General features: G+C 49.6%; 1 protein-coding gene across 1 annotated transcript in view; it reads left to right on the top strand.

The window, feature by feature from the left end:
* LOC125941092 (ATP-binding cassette sub-family C member 4-like) overlaps positions 1–11410 on the top strand; it is a 95742-nt gene extending 84332 nt beyond the window's left edge. The window contains exons 9-11 of the mRNA XM_049658026.1: positions 5446–5649; positions 10135–10281; positions 11258–11410. Coding sequence (XP_049513983.1) covers positions 5446–5649; positions 10135–10281; positions 11258–11410 — 504 coding nt within the window. The remainder of the gene's footprint in view (positions 1–5445; positions 5650–10134; positions 10282–11257) is intronic.
* The last annotated feature ends 5397 nt before the right edge of the window (positions 11411–16807 follow it).

The raw sequence follows: 16807 nt of genomic DNA, 5'->3' as shown, positions 1-16807 counted from the left end.
CTTCTCGTCGTCGTCCAAAGTTCGACAAACCTCTGTCGCCAAGCACCGCATCATAACCGACGAATACGTCCGCCCACTCCGTCAGAGTCCGTACCGATATTCGGGGCGCGAACGCGAAGCCATGAGGCAACAAGTCGAAAAAATGCTACGCGACGACATCATCCAGCCGTCCATGAGTCCATTGGCATCCCCCGTGGTGTTAGTGAAGACGGATGGAACCCTACGTTTCTGTGTCGATTATCGTCGCCTCAACAAAATCACGAAGAAGGACGTATACCCTCTCCCACGGATTGACGAAGCCTTGGATCGACTCCACAACGCAAAGTATTTTTCGTCGATGGACCTCAAAATCGGCTACTGGCAAATCGAAGTCGACGAGAGGGACTGGGAGAAGACTGCCTTTTTATAACACCAGATGGACTGTTCGAGTTCAAGTTCATGCCGTTTGGTCTTTGCTCGGCACCTGCGACTTTCCAACGTGTCATGGATACAGTACTGGCAGGCTTGAAGTGGCAGACTTCCCTCGGTCTATTTGGACGACGTTGTTGTGTTTGCCTCAAGCTTCGAGGAACACCTCCGGCGCCTTGAAACAGTTCTTCAAGCAATTAAGACCTCCGGACTCACGTTGAAGCCAGAAAAGTGCCGCTTCGCATACGAGGAGCTCTTATTTTTGGGCCACGTCATCAATAGGTCTGGAGTGTGCCCTGATCCACAGAAAACTGCGGCCATCGCTGACTTTCCTCTGCCCGCCGAGAAGAAGGCAGTCCGTAAATTTCTTGGACTGTGAGACTATTACAGGCGCTTCGTCAAGGACTTTTCACAGATCGCCGAGTCACTGACGTACCTCACGAAGGCCGACGTCGAGTTCAAGTGGGAGACGCCGCAAATCGAAGCATTTGAAGAACTTAAGCGACGCCTGCAGTCGCCGCCCATTCTTGCGCATTTCGACGAAAACGCCGATACCGAAGTCCACACCGACGCAAGCAGTGTAGGACTCGGCGCTGTCCTTTTGCAGAGGCCTGACAGACTAGAAAGGGTTGTAAGTTACGCTAGCCGGTCGCTGTCGAAGGCGGAAACAAATTATTTCACAACCGAAAAGGAGTGCCTCGCCATCATCTGGGCTACATCAAAGTTTCGCCCCTACCTCTATGGCAGGCCCTTCAGAGTCGTGAGCGACCACCACGCCTTGTGTTGGCTAGCTAACTTGAAGGATCCTTCAGGTCGCCTCGCACGATGGAGTCTGAAACTTCAAGCATTCTATATTACCGTTGTTTACAAGTCCGGGCGAAAGCACTCTGACGCCGACTGCTTGTCTCGCGCCCCCGTCGAACCGCCACCACAGGACGACCAGGATGACGACACTTTCTTGGGACCCATAAGTTCCGATGAATTCGCCGAACAACAGCGAGCCGATCCGGAACTAAGGAGCCTTGTAGACTACCTGGAAGGCAAGACCGTCATTGTGCCCAAGGTTTCAGGCGAGTATTGGCGTCGTTTTTCTTGCAAAACGACATTCTCCTAAAGAAGAACTTTTCGCCTCTCCGAGCCAACTACCTCCTCTTGGTAACCTCAGCACTGCGTCCAGAGGTTCTGCAAGCTCTCCATGCCGACCCAACGGCAGGACACCTTGGTTTTTTCCCGCACGCTCGCGAGGATAGAAGAAAAATACTACTGGCCTCGCCTCTCTGCTGACGTCGCCCATTACGTAAGGACATGCCGAGACTGTCAGCGACGCAAATCACCTCCGACAAGGCCAGCCGGACTTCTACAGCCGATCGAGCCACTTCACTGACCGTTCCATCAGATCGGGATGGACTTACTGGGGCCTTTTCCGACGTCGACGTCTGGGAATAAATGGATCGTCGTAGCTACTGAGTACCTCACCCGCTGCGCTGAACCAAAAGCCTTGCCCAAAGGCAGTGCTGCCGAGGTAGCCCAATTCTTCGTTGAGAACATCCTCCTGCGTCACGGTGCCCCAGAAGTCCTCATCATCGAAAGAGGTACGGCCTTCACGGCTGAACTAACTCAAGCCATCCTGCGCTACAGCCAGACAAGCCATCGCCGGACCACCGCCTACCACCCGCAGACGAATGGCCTCACCGAGCGCCTGAATAAGACCATCGCTGACATGTTGGCAATGTACGTCGACGTCGAACACAAGACGTGGGATGCCATCCTTCCGTACGTGACCTTCGCATACAACACGGCCATGCAACCTGGTCTATGGAAGGAAACCGGCAACGACGCTTGACGCCATGCTACCGGATGTCTCTGACGAAGAAAATCTCGACGTTGCCACCTATTTGCAGTGTGCCGAAGAAGGTCGACAGCTCGCCCGCCTGCGCATCAAGAACCAGCAGAGAACCGACAGCCGACACTACAATCTTCGACGACGCTACGTCGAGTACCAGCCCGGAGACCGTGTTTGGGTCTGGACTCCGATACGCAGACGAGGACTAAGCGAGAAACTCTTACGTCGCTATTTCGGACCATATAAGATAATCCGACGTATTGGCGCACTGGACTATGAGGTCGTGCCAGACGGTATTTCGCAATCACCGCGGCGCCGCGCACGACCTGAAGTCATCCACGAGGTGCGTCTGAAGCCTTTCTACGCCCGCTGACGAACTGAGGTACTTTGTTGCTTTGTTATTAATGACGATAGTCTTTCTTGGGGAACTTAAACGCTGAAAATTTGGTCTGTCTGTCTGTCTGTTTGTTTGTCTGTCTGTCACCCGATTCAGCCACCCGGCCAAAGTTGGACCACTTGCTTACCGCCCACACTACTTAAACTGGTACGGCTGTTCATACTTGTGAACGTTATCGATCACAAAGTAAATATTACGCATATCTGAGGCGCAACATCACTAGGTAAGTATTAGGAGATGCGTTCCTTTAATAGACAATACATAGATACGTAACTCTAAAGACACTAGTTTCTTAAGCTGCGCTGAAAATGCCATGCTATGCGCGCCGACGAACGACGTTCCCCGACTGCGCGCCGACGAGCGCCCTCTGCCATGGAGGAAGGAAACCCTCTGCACAAGCTCATGTTTCCCGATGTATTGCCAGATGGCGTCCATGTCTCACGCAGCGCCTCCTCAATTTTATCAATGCCAGCCAGATGAGGCCGATTCAACATAAAGGAAGCACTGTCTGAGGCAGCGCAAAACATAAATGGCCGCTTGATGAAATAATGCGGTAAAATGAAATCTGTTCAAACAAACCTTCATGCCAGGACGGAAATGGTACGAGAACAGCATCACGGGTGGCCGCGGATCAGACCAGCACTCATGTAGTACGGCCGGCAGAAGACTATCGTCTTTCGACGACATTTGCAGCGAAGCACGCAGATACGCGGCAAATTTTTTTTTGTCCCTTTCTGTTCGCGTGGTTTTGTATTCGCTTTCGTGTTTGTAGCATCGGGACGATGCTTTTTAAGGGGAGGGTATTGTCACGTATACATGTTTATCTTTCACCGGTGGCCGCTTTCCACCGGCTAACAAATGTTAAACGTTATGGCGCGGCCCAGGACGCGCCTGTATAGGAAGTTTCTAGAACGTTATCGATGCTTCTTTCCGTTGCCTGTTTTCACTAACGCTTATGTTATCTGATTGTATGACCAACGCGAATTGTCTAGAACTTTCTAGAAGACACTGCGGGTACCAGGGATTAATCTGGAACACTCGATGACTCATGTATAAAAGCGGGCGCGTTTCACCGCTGATCAGATTTCGACCATTGCCGACTGTGTTCGCCGCTTTCGTTGTGCTTCGAGCGTAGCTTGCTTTTGTGACCACAGGTTCGCCCAATAAAGAATAAATTTTGTCATACACAGTTTTACGACTGTTTACTTCAGCGTCACTACTATGTGACAGTATACTCGACGCGAATTGTATGGCCTTTTCTGGAAGGCACGCGGGCACCAGCGATCACTTCTACTTCTTCTTTCTGGGGTTTTACGTGCCAAAACCAGTTCTGATTATGAGGCACGCCGTAGTGGAGGGCTTCGGATTAATTTTAACCACCTGGGCTTCTTAACGTGCACTACAACGCAAGCACACGGGCGTTTTTGCATTTCTCCTCCATCGAAATGCGGCCGCCGGGGCCGGGATTCAATCCCGCGACCTCGTGCTCAGCAGCGCAACGCTTTAGCTGACTGAGTCACCCCAGCGGGTATCCAGCGATCACGCTGGACGCTTTGACGGGTAATGTATAAAAGCCGACGCGCTTGACCTGATCGCCGACTGTGTTTGCCGCTGTCGTTGTGCTTGACTGTTTCCTTTAAGGCGAAAGCCATATGTATCCATATCGTTCAGTCGGCCTTCAGCGTCTTTGGTCGAAAACCGCGTCGTCGAAGCGAATTCGTACACGATGACGACTCAATACACGGATCCGGCATCGCGTCTTACCTATATGCAAGCGCTCAGGCAACAATTCTGATGGTGCGCGGGTCACCGCCATCATCGTGTTCTACGAGTAAGCAAGCAATGCTCATGCAACAATTTTGAAGGTGAGCGGGTCACCGTCGTCACCGAGTTAATTAAGATAGAGTTAATTCAGGCAGTCGAACCCACGACCTTCGGTGGGAGTCGAACACACAACCTTTAGCGTTAAGGCGAAGTTAATTAAGACAGAGTTAGTTAATATAGAGTTAATTAAGGCATTCGAACGCTCGACCTTTGGTGGCAGTCGAACCCACGGCCTTTGGTGTTAATTATGACGAGGTTAATTAAGGCACAAATAATTAAGGCACCGTCAATAGGGCACTTGAACCCGGGACCTTTGGTCGGAAAGAACAAGTAATAAGAATTTACAGCGGATTTGAATGAGAATGTCAAGTAACTTAATGAATGCCTCTTGAGCGCGCAGGCTGTCGCCTTCACACTCTTTGGCGCATGCTAAAGTGACTGTCAATTTTGTTTTTCTGGCCACAGGTTCGCCCAATAAAAGGTCACATTCGTGATTCACACTTTCCGCTAATGTGTTCTGCACGATCTCTACAACGTCACAATACATTGTATTCTAAAAGAGCAAAAGATTGAACTTAGCAAGTTTTATGAACAGTCAAAGAGTAATAGAGGCACAAATACGAAAAAAATACTTCGAAAGTCGTGACATACAACTGACTTACTGGCGCAGGGGTATCAGCGCGAAATTGAAAGAATGGAACTTTGAGATTTACTTTTTCTAAACCTATTAGCGCGAATTTAACGAAAAGTTTTTAAGTAGCACTTTACAGCCAAAACCTTATTTAGTTGTTCTCTTTATTATCCCTTTACGGTAATGAGCGCTCCTTGCGCACAATCACAGTATTAAATACTGCCAGGTGCTAACATTTTTTGCAAGATGAGTTCCTGTCAATGTCATGTGAACACGGCACGTGCAATTGCACGACGGATTCGACGGCTCTTGCATTGTCTTTTATTTGCGCCTGTTTTACAGCAACGTCAAATGAAAGCCCGCGAGGAGCGCATTAAGAGTCTGTCGGACCTGTTCGCTTCCATCCGAACGGTGAAGATGTACGCCTGGGAGGAGGCCCTGCAGGAGACAGTACAGCGTCTGCGTAAAGTGGAGCTCTCGTGGCTCTTTCGGGCGAATCTGCTGGACGGCGTACTTGATTCTGTTTACACGGCCTCCACCTCTGTGGTACGTATACAACACATGTATAGTGGTTAGATATTACTTCGGCCCTGTATTCAGCGTTACCAAAGTTTATCGTTTATGGTGTTTATCGCGCGTTCATTGTATTTCTTGGCAATAGGTTTACTGAGACAAACACGATGCGAGGGGGTGAAGGTGATGAAGAGAGCGGAGAAAGAGAAAGCTGGTTAAGGAAATCTGAAAAAAAAAATCATTCTGTACAGTTGAAGCCTCACTTACGAAGTTGACGAGGAATCACGAAGCTGTCGTGAAAAAAAAAGATAAAAGAAAAAAATTAGGGGCAGCTTCACACTAATTGGTGCGAAGACTGGGCAAACAGCGAAGCTGGTGGCCCTTCCTTAGCTTTACTTAGCTTTCCTTTGCTTAACTTGGTTTGGCTTGGCTGGTTCTTAGCTTTAACTTTGCTTAATTCGGTTTAGCTTAGCTAGCGCTTAGCCAAACTTAGCCGACCCTGAGTATCGGGACGTTACTCGGGGTCGGCGTGCAGTCTTTTAAAGGCCACTTTATAGTCCGACGTAGCGTTCACGCGCAAGCGCGCTCGGCACGGGGACGCCACGCCAGCGAAAGTGCAGCACTCTGTAGTCCGGCGCGAGGAGTGGTCGACGAACGTCGGATACGTCGGCCGCGCTTCGCGCTGTGCCGAGGGTAACCTGGGATAGGGTGGGAACCTCGTCGAGCGATGACGTCACGTGCGTCGACTAGTAACGCCTCGCAGCAGCTGTGCGAGGCATTGCTAGGCAACGCACGGTGACGTCATCGCCAGGCGCAGTTTTCTGCGAACGCTCCACGACCGAACCAAAAGCTTAAACAGCTCCGCTGTTAAAAGAAGTGTACAATTGGCCAAAGCATACAAAGCTGGTCTCCAGGAACCGAAAGGCGACTGTTCAGTCTGCTGCTCGGGGCCGTGTATAATGACCTAACTTAGCCGTGGAACATAAGTAACCGGAGCAGTTGATGATTATGGATTGCAGCGTTTCCCTCCAGGCTGCAGCCACCATATTGATCGCGATAGAGACGTCGAGCTTCGTATATCTGCAATCTCGAAGTTAAACAAGAAATGGTCAACCAAGCGTCCCCGCTAATAAAGACAAGGTCGAACTAAATTGCGGTTCAAGTGATTCGATGAATAAATCTTGAATGTATCTGTATTCTTTCTCCCCCTCTTTTTTCATGTTCATTATTCACTCAGCTTGTGTTTTCTTTTTCGTATCGTACTTCATGCGCAAATGCGTAGAGCTTGTTTTCTTTCGAGTCGACACTTGCTAGACCCTTTCTTTTGTTTCTTTTCTTTCATTTTGGGGGGACGGTTGATTACAAGATAGCCAGATACGCCAAACCAGTGTGAAGTCTACAAAAAAGATATTCTCTTCAAAAGCGTGCAAACGTCACGCGCGCGGCTAAAGTGATGGGTCTGCCAGAATACTGGGGATACCCATACCCGCGCGCGTACAAGTTAGATGGTTCCGGGAGATTGCGCTAACCGTAGAATATCGCGCACTCACGCTCGAGCGCGCGGAGAGAGCGTGTGGCATGCGGGGACAATACGCCCGTGTAAGCTAGCGCGTACTCGGTACATGGCGCTAGTAGTAAAATATCGTGCACTCACCTAGCTCCGAATTTGTACGGCTAATTATACTTTATTTTATTACGCCCTTAGTGGCTGGCTATTGCTACGTGTCCTAGACGTGAAGGGCTAGCACTTTATGCCGTTTTCATGCCCGTACGACATCTCCAAGTCAGTTAACCGAGTGCGCTTTCTTGAAAGCTGTTACAAGATAGGCAGATCCCAAATGCGCCAATACCATGTACCGTCAGCCAAGACCTTGTCTTCAGAGGCAACTATTTATTCAACATAGGTGCACTTCGCGCTGTTTATTATTCCCTGGTTCTGCTGAATAACTGATGCTGCGTTAGGAGGAGAGTAGCGTAGTACCCCATGTGTCAGTTGAATGTCGCGGTTGTACTGCGTCGAACAGTGCTCCAGCACCAGGCACACTTTTCTTTTCTGATGGCGCACGTCAGATCTCGCTGTTGCAATTTAGGTCACTTTCTTGCCTGTTTTATTATCAAATCTCGAGGGATGGTCGAATTTTTCTTAAAGATCGCATTCGTAAACACATTAACCCCAAGATGGCACTGAAGCTAACAGTTTGTACTACATGGTATGTTTCTTATTATTTTAATGATGTTATTAATGGTACATTCCGATTGTTTGCAACGCGCTCTAACTCGATGCGGAGAACCAACGCCACCTACATAGCAGGCCTCCACACATTGCTTCGTGACGTCATGCTACTAGGCCCGAAGCTTCCACTGTCACGCGCAGCGTAACGATAGCAGTGACGAAATAATCGGCGCGGCTGAGTTTTGAGAGTGCCCATTCTAATCTATGCAAGCCGGGCCAGATAGCATGATGTCATTTACGAGATTGCGGAGGCTTTATACTGTGTAGGCAGTGTTTGGATAACTCCCTATAGACCTACACCACGGCGCTACGTCACGAAAATGCGGTGGCGATGTCGTCGGAATTTAATTTCGCTTGGTAGGCACTCCGCCGCCGAGCCGCCGCCCGTGTCACACCTACCACAGCAGCCGCTGGGTTTCGCGGGTGGTTGTGCGGTTCCATCTGCGAGGTCTTTATTCTATTATTTTACAATGAAAGAAACGCAGTATGTGGACGAGCTGAGTTGCGTCGAAATACGCAAGAGACTAAAGTTTTCATAGATTTCCTGTTGATGAAAACTGTCGCAAGCAATGGGCCGCCGCGGTAAAAAGCGAAAGTTGGATTATGATACCAGATCATCCATTATGCGCAATACATTTCGTAACCGTTAAGCTTCTCTTTTAGTTTGATTGGCATGCATTAGCCGATCTTAGGATCATATACGATCTTAGGAGCGTTATTAGCGTGCCATTATAATTGCTTGCCGCACTGTGGGAAAGCTAGATTAGGATTAGCCTTGAATGTAGGTCAAGCGAGCAGATGCCCCACAAAACACGTCACATTCTAATTTGTTTTCATCTCAAAGAATTGAGCCCCCAGCAGTGTAAATATCCTATCACAGGTTCACATACGCAGGCAGCAGTGTCACAGCTGCGTTTATTGCAGTGTGGAAGTCATAAACGCGCCTAAACGTGTCAGTTAAATTTCGAGCACGAAACTAAATGTACAGTGTTAGTACAGAGTTGGAGCGATCGGACGGCCGCGTACAACAGCTAGCTCACATAGCGCGGGCCTACACAGGTGGCGTCGCCGTAGAGCCGGTACCTCGCCGGTCCCATCACCGAGCGATCGCTTCTATCACCGCTCACGGCGACGTAGAAATCGGCTACAGCTTGTTCTTAACATGAAATAGCGCTTAATAGAAAAAACATCTCGAATTTGCGCGTGTTTCGTAAAACAGCGTCCCGTACTAAACCACTGGCGCGAACAGCATTTCGTCTCGCAGACGGGAACCAAGCATCGGCCGTCTCAACGAGGCGGCTCGGCTGGCTTGCAAGTACTACGTTTCGTTTGCTATTCGCACCAACGACACCAACAAAACCAATTCATTTAAGCCCACGTTAATCGTGTTGTCAAAAATAAGCGTACAATGATGAGCAGCAGGCCAGGTCGCAAGCGCTGTCGGCTGTCACTGCGGCGGTCAACGAGCTAGGCCTAGCGTCTCGTTCGGCCGTATCCCGATGGGGGCGAGATGCAAGAACGTGCACTGGGTGCACATTAAAGAATCTCATGTAGTCAAACTAAATCCGGCGCCCCCACTACTGTGTGCTTCATAATGAAATCGTGGTTTTAGCTCCCCCACCCCATTAAAAAAAGATGCGCCATCCGCGCGTGCAAGCGGTGGCGGCGAACGTGGGCGGAGCCTACGCGACGTCGCTATAGGGCCTAAAATATATCGACGGCGCCTACCGCTGTTTACAAACATGGTGTAGGTCTATACTGCAGCGAGATAAAGCCGGCCCCGGCTGAACGCTCACTTTCTCCCAGAGAAATCGAAGGAGCTACGTGATCGTGAATCTGTCGAATGTCGGTTGCGGTCCCAGGTCATTGGTGAGAGCGCCTTCTGGCGCTCGGAGCTGAAGCTCGGCTCTTTCTGAATGAACCAGGCGAATTTGTTTCCCGCGCTCAATTTCAACCAGTTGAACGTAAGGTGCACCGCGGGATCCCACTAGAGCGCTCGAAAGCGACTAGTCAAATGTACCATTAGGGAGAAAATGCAGCTGTAACCACCGTCGAGAGCCGAAACACTCCTCAATTCATTGTAATTGCAATAACGAGAACGATACTATAAGCATATGGGGATGTGGGAGCAGGTGCGGTAATGAAGGCAGCTTGTCGTGTGGCTGGATGGATGGGTGCTATGAGCGTCAACTTTTAAAGGGGGCGGTGGGTTGAGCCATGAAGCTCTTGCTTCTTATGTTGCCTGATGTCTGGCGTATCACGATGCACTGGCACCATGTACGCAGCTGACGATCATCCTGTTCTCGGCGTTGTACTTCCTGGAGCCCGACATGCAGCTGACGCCGGAGCTGTCCTTCTCGTGTCTGTACCTGCTGTTCGTGACGGAGCTGACGCTCTGTTCGACGGCGCTGATCTTCAGGAATGGACGACAGGTATTCTCTTCGGCGACATGCCACTTCTCAGCGTTGATCATAACCCATGACGTCACTGTACACGGTGAAAGCATTTCCACACTTGAGGGCGCTGCTGATTCCATGGCTGCCACCCTAATCCCTCGTGCCCATATATGACTTTGTTCCAGGAAAAAAAAAACTGTCGCAGACTTGCACGACCTGGCAGAATCACAACCCCGTTTCCAGCAAAGCTGTTTCTTTTGTACAGTAACAATAATAACTTCACGCATTATATAAGAACACACACATCAAAATGTGCCTCCTCGTTGCTCCTAATAGTATACACTCCTTAAAATACTACCTTGGTAAATAATGTAGTTCTGTCTTTAGAAATCCCCTGAAAACCTGCATATAACGCTTCGTGAGCGCTTCTAGTCGCATTACCAGCTTCGCTGTTAAATCGCCACTGAAGGAGCCTAGCGAGTCCACCGCCATTAAAAGCGTCCACTACGGACGCCCACTACACAGCAAGGCTGGCGATGTCGGAGGTCGAGTTCTGCCAGGCTTTGTTGCCTTCTTATAGATAGAGTCAAGAAGGTCAAACAGACGTGGGGTCGCTCTGTGGGAAAACTGAACAGGATTGACCAGATTTCTTCAGTTGTGTTTAAATGCAACGAATAAACTTTCTTTAATCAACTTTTAGTGACAATTTACCATTTACAAACGGGGCTTGCAACGTCATTGGAGCTCATGTCTACTTTCACTGAGGAGAGTTGCTTCTTCTTAGAGGCTGCGTGGGCGTTCGTTTGCACTGTGAGCTTTTATTGCGGGGAACATCGATGGGTGCAATACTTTCCAGACACACTTGACAACGCATGATTTCAGCAACACTGCTTGTGTATTTTCACTGCCCAAACATGTTGAATGCCCCTTTAAATTTATTATACAAACTGTCACAAATGATCGAAACAGTGCTAACGTAAGACATTCTCTCTTTTTTTTTTCTCTCGTGCAGCTAGCTTTGGGTCTCGGACGCATATCAGAGTTCTGCACTGAGATGGATCAAGAAGAACACAAGGAGAAGGCTACCTACGAAATTTACAGGAAGGCAGGTGAGCTGCCGTCAGCAACGACAGCATCAGTATACCACTGCTCGCATCTCACATGACACATATCACGCACATCCATAAAAAATACCATATGATCATATAAACGAGAAGAAGGGAAACAGATGGGCCCAATTTTTTTTCAATCACCACCATATAAGTCAGCAGGTAATGAAGCCAAGGAAAGCATAGGTTAACTTAGATGTTGAAATACACTTATATGTCGAAAATAACGAGAAAAATGGAAAATTAGAGTGATCTAAAAGATAACTTGTCGCCGATGGGAGGCGAACCCACGACCTCCGCATTAGGCGTGTCCTGCACTACCAATTGTTCTACGGCGATCCATCCACTATCTTGGGCATTTATGTGTACTAAATCTAGCCCTGGGAGTTGTAGCCCGCGCCACCCAGGGTCATGGCGGGTGGATGCAAAACATCGTTTTTCCCCCCGATGCTGGTCAAAATTAATTCAGAGCCCTCCATTAGGCGTCCTTTAAACGCAATGGTGGTAAAGTCGTATATATGTATACATTTTTGTGGCTACACGAATGTTAAATACATTAAATACAAATCGAATATTTTTTTCCTTTTCATTTCGTGTTTTCTTAAAGAATACAATATTTTAAACTGTTGAATATCGGTTTCTGCTCGTATATGAGAGATAAGACTTATTGGATGCTACATGGTTAAAAACTTATGCAAGTTAGGAATGTTTCAAATGATTATGCTGCAGAAGAGTTTTTGAGCGAAAGCATGGGGCAAGTAACCTTGCTCAATAATTTACAGCCGTTCAGTGAGGTTTTGCCATCCTTATTCTGTCTGTATACGGACTTGTCTCGATTCAGGTAACGCAATTGATTATTTGGCCTGACTCACCGCGTTTCAATTCCATTGACCACAATACACGGCGTCCATCACTCTTGTTCAGTCAACACAACAACGCGCCGTGGTTGCTTAGTGGCTACGCTGCTAAGCATGAGGTCATCGGATGAAATTCCGGCCACGGCGGCCACACATCGATGGGCACGAAAGTGTGAAACCACCTGTGTTCTTCGATTTAGGTGCACGTTAAAGAACCCCAGGTGGTCCAAATTATTCCGGCGTCCCTCATTACGGCACGCCTCATAATCGGATCGTGGCTTTGACAATTAAAACCGCATAATTTTTTAATTATTAGTCAACATAACAGGGCTCTTTCATCTAATTACGTGCTGTTGCCTTGCTTCATTGCTGTCATTATACAGCTTTAGCAGAGCGTTAACAGTTCACTCCGCCCAAGCGAGTGTATCTATCCTCTCAATTTACACACAGCCGATCAGCGGAACGCTAGTGGGAACACAACAGAGGTTTTAGATTAGGGGACGCAAGCGGCTTGCGTACGCTAGAACTAGGCACTACGGTACCGCGCATGCACAGACTCCTGTAGGGGTTCCGTGCGCGCAACGCTCATACCGGCAGCGGAACGAAGGGCCAAGTAGAACCAAGCGGATTGAGCGGAGCGGCAGGGCGCGTCTACTTAGTTTTAAAGCAAAGCTTTCTATGTCTCGCTGATTTGTCAGTGCGCGCCAAAAATGCACTGCAGGAAAGCCAACTTACACAATGGAACTATCTGGGCAGCTACGCACACAATAGAACAACGGCGCACGACATACGTATCCTAGAACACTACAGTTTACATTCGCAGTTCCACCGATAGGAACAATGGAAACTGCAACGCCACGCTACCCAGACGAACTGTATATATTTGCATTGCATTACGCGCGTCCCGCAATGCATTCCCGGCCGTCACCATGGGTAGGCCGCGGGTGCAGCGCACAGCAGAAGACGCTGTCGTACGCGAACGTAAGCGCGAGCGCGATTGTGCCCGTAAGGCCGATCCCATGTATCGGCAACGGCAGAGCCTCTGACCGTCTACCACAGCGATCACAAGGCAATACTGTGCAAGTGTATAGTCGTCCGTGAAAGTGTGAGTCTGTACGTGTAATCAATGGCTACATGATCTAAAATAAAGGCTATGCAACTTAAGGAATGTGTGTTCATTCAACTTCAACGTTAAAAAAAGTTGTCCCAGTTTCACCTGAAAGGCGAAGCATCAATTGCGATAGCAAATTTGTAGAGAGCTATACGGAGTAAATGATATTAGCTTTATCAGCTGTATAAACTTGGACATGCAGCAGCACCAGCAACACGCAGAACTGTTGTCGACGCCGTCGGCGTTTTGCCCGCGTTCGCTCAACATGCGTGCGGCGTTGGTGACTGTTGCCGGAGCCTCTGATATAAATAGGCACTTGGTGCCGCAGCTAAACGTCGCCTCCCTTTCCTCCCCCTCCCCCCCTCCCCCACGGCCTCTCGCGCGTCGGAAGAAGGCGCGTTTGCTCTACCATAGCCTCCTATAGCTCTACATATATGGTGATTGTAAAGGAGGAAAGAGACGCCTACTTCTGCAGCCCTTAAGCGAGCACGGCGCAGAACGCGCGTTTGTTCTCCGCCGTGCGTTCACTCCCCGTAAAAGCGCGCGCTCCTCGCGCCCTTTCACTCGCACATACAGCGTTCGGCGCGTGGCGACGATTTCATCTCCATTGACGTCATACGGAACCTCACGGCGACGGCGACGCCGACGGCAGAAATCTGCTTTTGAGTGTCCATATAATTGCTGTCGCAATAAAAACTCATTGGCCGTATGCTGTATGTGCGAGTGAAAGCGCGCAAGGGACGCGCGCTTTCACGGTGAGCGAACGCACGGTGGAGAGCAAACGCGACTTCTTCCGTCGCGCGAAAGGCCGTGGAGGGACGGAAGCTGCGGCACCAAATGCGTATCTTGCGGCCGGGCGTTTTCTTTCGCACTTTTAATATTTTAGTCTGAGAAAATTTAACATAAAAGGCATGCGCTGCCGGCATTTTGTTCCATGACATTTGTTTATGGGCTGTCATTCTCAGAATTCTGAGGAGCTGTAAAACTTGGACATGCAGCAGCACCCGCAACGCGCAGAACTCTTGTCGACGAAGGCGGCGTTTTGCCCGCGTTCGCACCGAACGCGCGCGGCGTTGGGGACGTGTTCATGAAGAACGTGTCAACCTTTGCCGTACAGCCTATGGCGGTGTACCGTAGCGACCATAAGGCCATGGTCCCCGTGGTCACTAAATAAATGAAAACCACCGGATTATATATATTGTTACGGAGAGTTGGGCAGAAATGACCTTATTTACAGGAGATGGATGATGGTGAGCGCGCAACCAGGCCTAGAAGCACTTCGTCCTCCTCTTCTTTTCAACTGCCTCTTGTATGCTCGTTACATTCCCCCACAAGCAGACGAAGCCCGTAGGGCGAGTTAGGAGGCATCAGTAGGGTAAAAACGTTTCAGGCGAGCAACATGAGTCACTTGCGTTCTACTTGATCGCCGGCCATTGTCCAGGAGGCGAGCTACCACATAACAAAGTTCACTCAAACGTTCCAGGACAACGTATGGGCCAGAATAGTGAGACAGGAACTTTTGACACAAGGCCCGCTTGCGTTGTGGTGTCCAAAGAAGCACCAAGTCGCCTTTGGCGAACGAAACAGGCCCGTGACGCTCGTCGTAACGGTCCTTTGAACGGTGTTGCGAGGCCAAAGTACGAAGGCGGGCTATTCGGCGGGCTTCTTCAGCGAGGCACACAGTCTTTGACACAGAATCGTCGTCGTGCAGAATAAAGTTTAAGAAAGTATCGAGAGGGCTGCGCGGTAGCCTTGCATAGAGGAGATAAAATGGGCTGTAGTTCGTGGTTTCATGTTTCGCCGTGTTGTATGCGTAGGTTATGAAGGGCAGCACGTCGTCCCAGTTCTTATGGTTGGAGGAAACATACATGGCAAGCATGTTGGTCAGTGTTCGGTTCGTCCTTTCAACGAGGCCATTGGTCTGTGGATGATACGGTGTGGAGTGACGGAACTCAGAAGTGCACAGACGAAGTAGCTCCTCAACGGCGTCCGCAGTGAACTGGCGACCACGGTCACTGATGATAACACGCGGCGGACCATGACGAAGAACTACGGAACGCAGCAGGAAAAGCGCCACACATGCAGCGGTGGAAGAGGGTATGGCTGCAGTTTCTGCGTACCGTGTGAGATGGTCCACGCAAACGATTATCCAACGGTTCTTATTGTTAGATAACGGGAATGGACCCATAAGGTCAATGCCTACTTGCTCGAAAGGTGTACTGGGCGGTGTCAATGGCTGCAGGGGACCTGGTACAGCGGTGGTTGGTCGCTTGTGACGTTGACACGTTTCACAACTAGCGACATAGTGTTTGGTTGTCTGGTACATGTTGGGCCAATAAAAGCGCTCTTGCGTGCGGTGTAGCGTTCGCACGACACCAAAATGACCAGATATCGCATCGTCATGCATGGCGCGTAAGACGTCGGCGCGGAGACTCTCGGGAACAACTAGAAGAAAACGTGCTCCATTCCCGGAGTAATTGTTCTTATACAGCAACTCATCACGAATGGTGAAGCGACCGCTGCCTTGAGCAGTACGAGCGGCGGCAAACAGCGGATCCAGGTTGAGATCATTGCGTTGCTCTCTCTGAAAGTCTGCCGCGTCGGGGAACGTACGAGTAATGGCAGCGAGATAGTCATCAAAATTCTCAGCTTCGCAGTCGGAAGTCGCAAGAGGAATGCGAGAAAGGCAGTCTGCGTCGGCATGACGACGTCCGCTCTTGTATGACACCACGAAGTCATATTCCTGTAGGCGCAGCGCCCAGCGCGCGAGTCGACCTGATGGATCACGCAAGCCAACCAGCCAGCATAAAGAGTGATGATCGGTGACTATCTTAAATGGTCTTCCGTAAAGATAACATCGAAATTTCTGCACGGCGAAAACAGCTGCCAGGCATTCCTGCTCCGTAACCGTATAATTGCGCTCGGACTTGCTCAGACAACGGCTGGCATATGCAACGACATGTTCGGCGTTGTTGTGACGTTGTACAAGTACCGCTCCTATTCCGATTCCACTAGCATCGGTGTGGACTTCAGTCGGGCAAGATGGGTCGAAGTGACGCAAGAGGGGTGCTGACATTAGTATAAATTTCAGTTGCGAGAATGATGCGTCACACTCCGGTGTCCATGTGAAGGATACATCCTGTCGCAGAATAGATGTCAACGGGTGAACAATATCGGCAAATCGGGGTACAAAACGACGAAAATAGGAACATAGACCGATGAAGGAGCGAAGTTCTCGTGCTGTCTGTGGTGGTTTGAAAGAGCTGACTGCTTCAATCTTACGGGGATCGGGTCTGACGCCATCCTTGTCGACTAGATGTCCCAGAACCAATGTTTGACGCTCGCCAAACCGACACTTTTTTTAGTTTAAAACTAGTCCAGCTTTCTCGATGCAACTCAGAACGAGACTCAGGCGGGCGTTATGTTCTTCCAACGTGCGGCCGAAGATTACAACATCATCCAAGTAACACATGCATATCTCCCAC

Source organism: Dermacentor silvarum, chromosome 10, assembly GCF_013339745.2.
Source record: "Dermacentor silvarum isolate Dsil-2018 chromosome 10, BIME_Dsil_1.4, whole genome shotgun sequence".
NCBI lineage: Eukaryota > Metazoa > Arthropoda > Arachnida > Ixodida > Ixodidae > Dermacentor > Dermacentor silvarum.
Note: the sequence above shows the minus strand (reverse complement) of the source record. Positions and strands in the feature narration are given on the sequence as shown.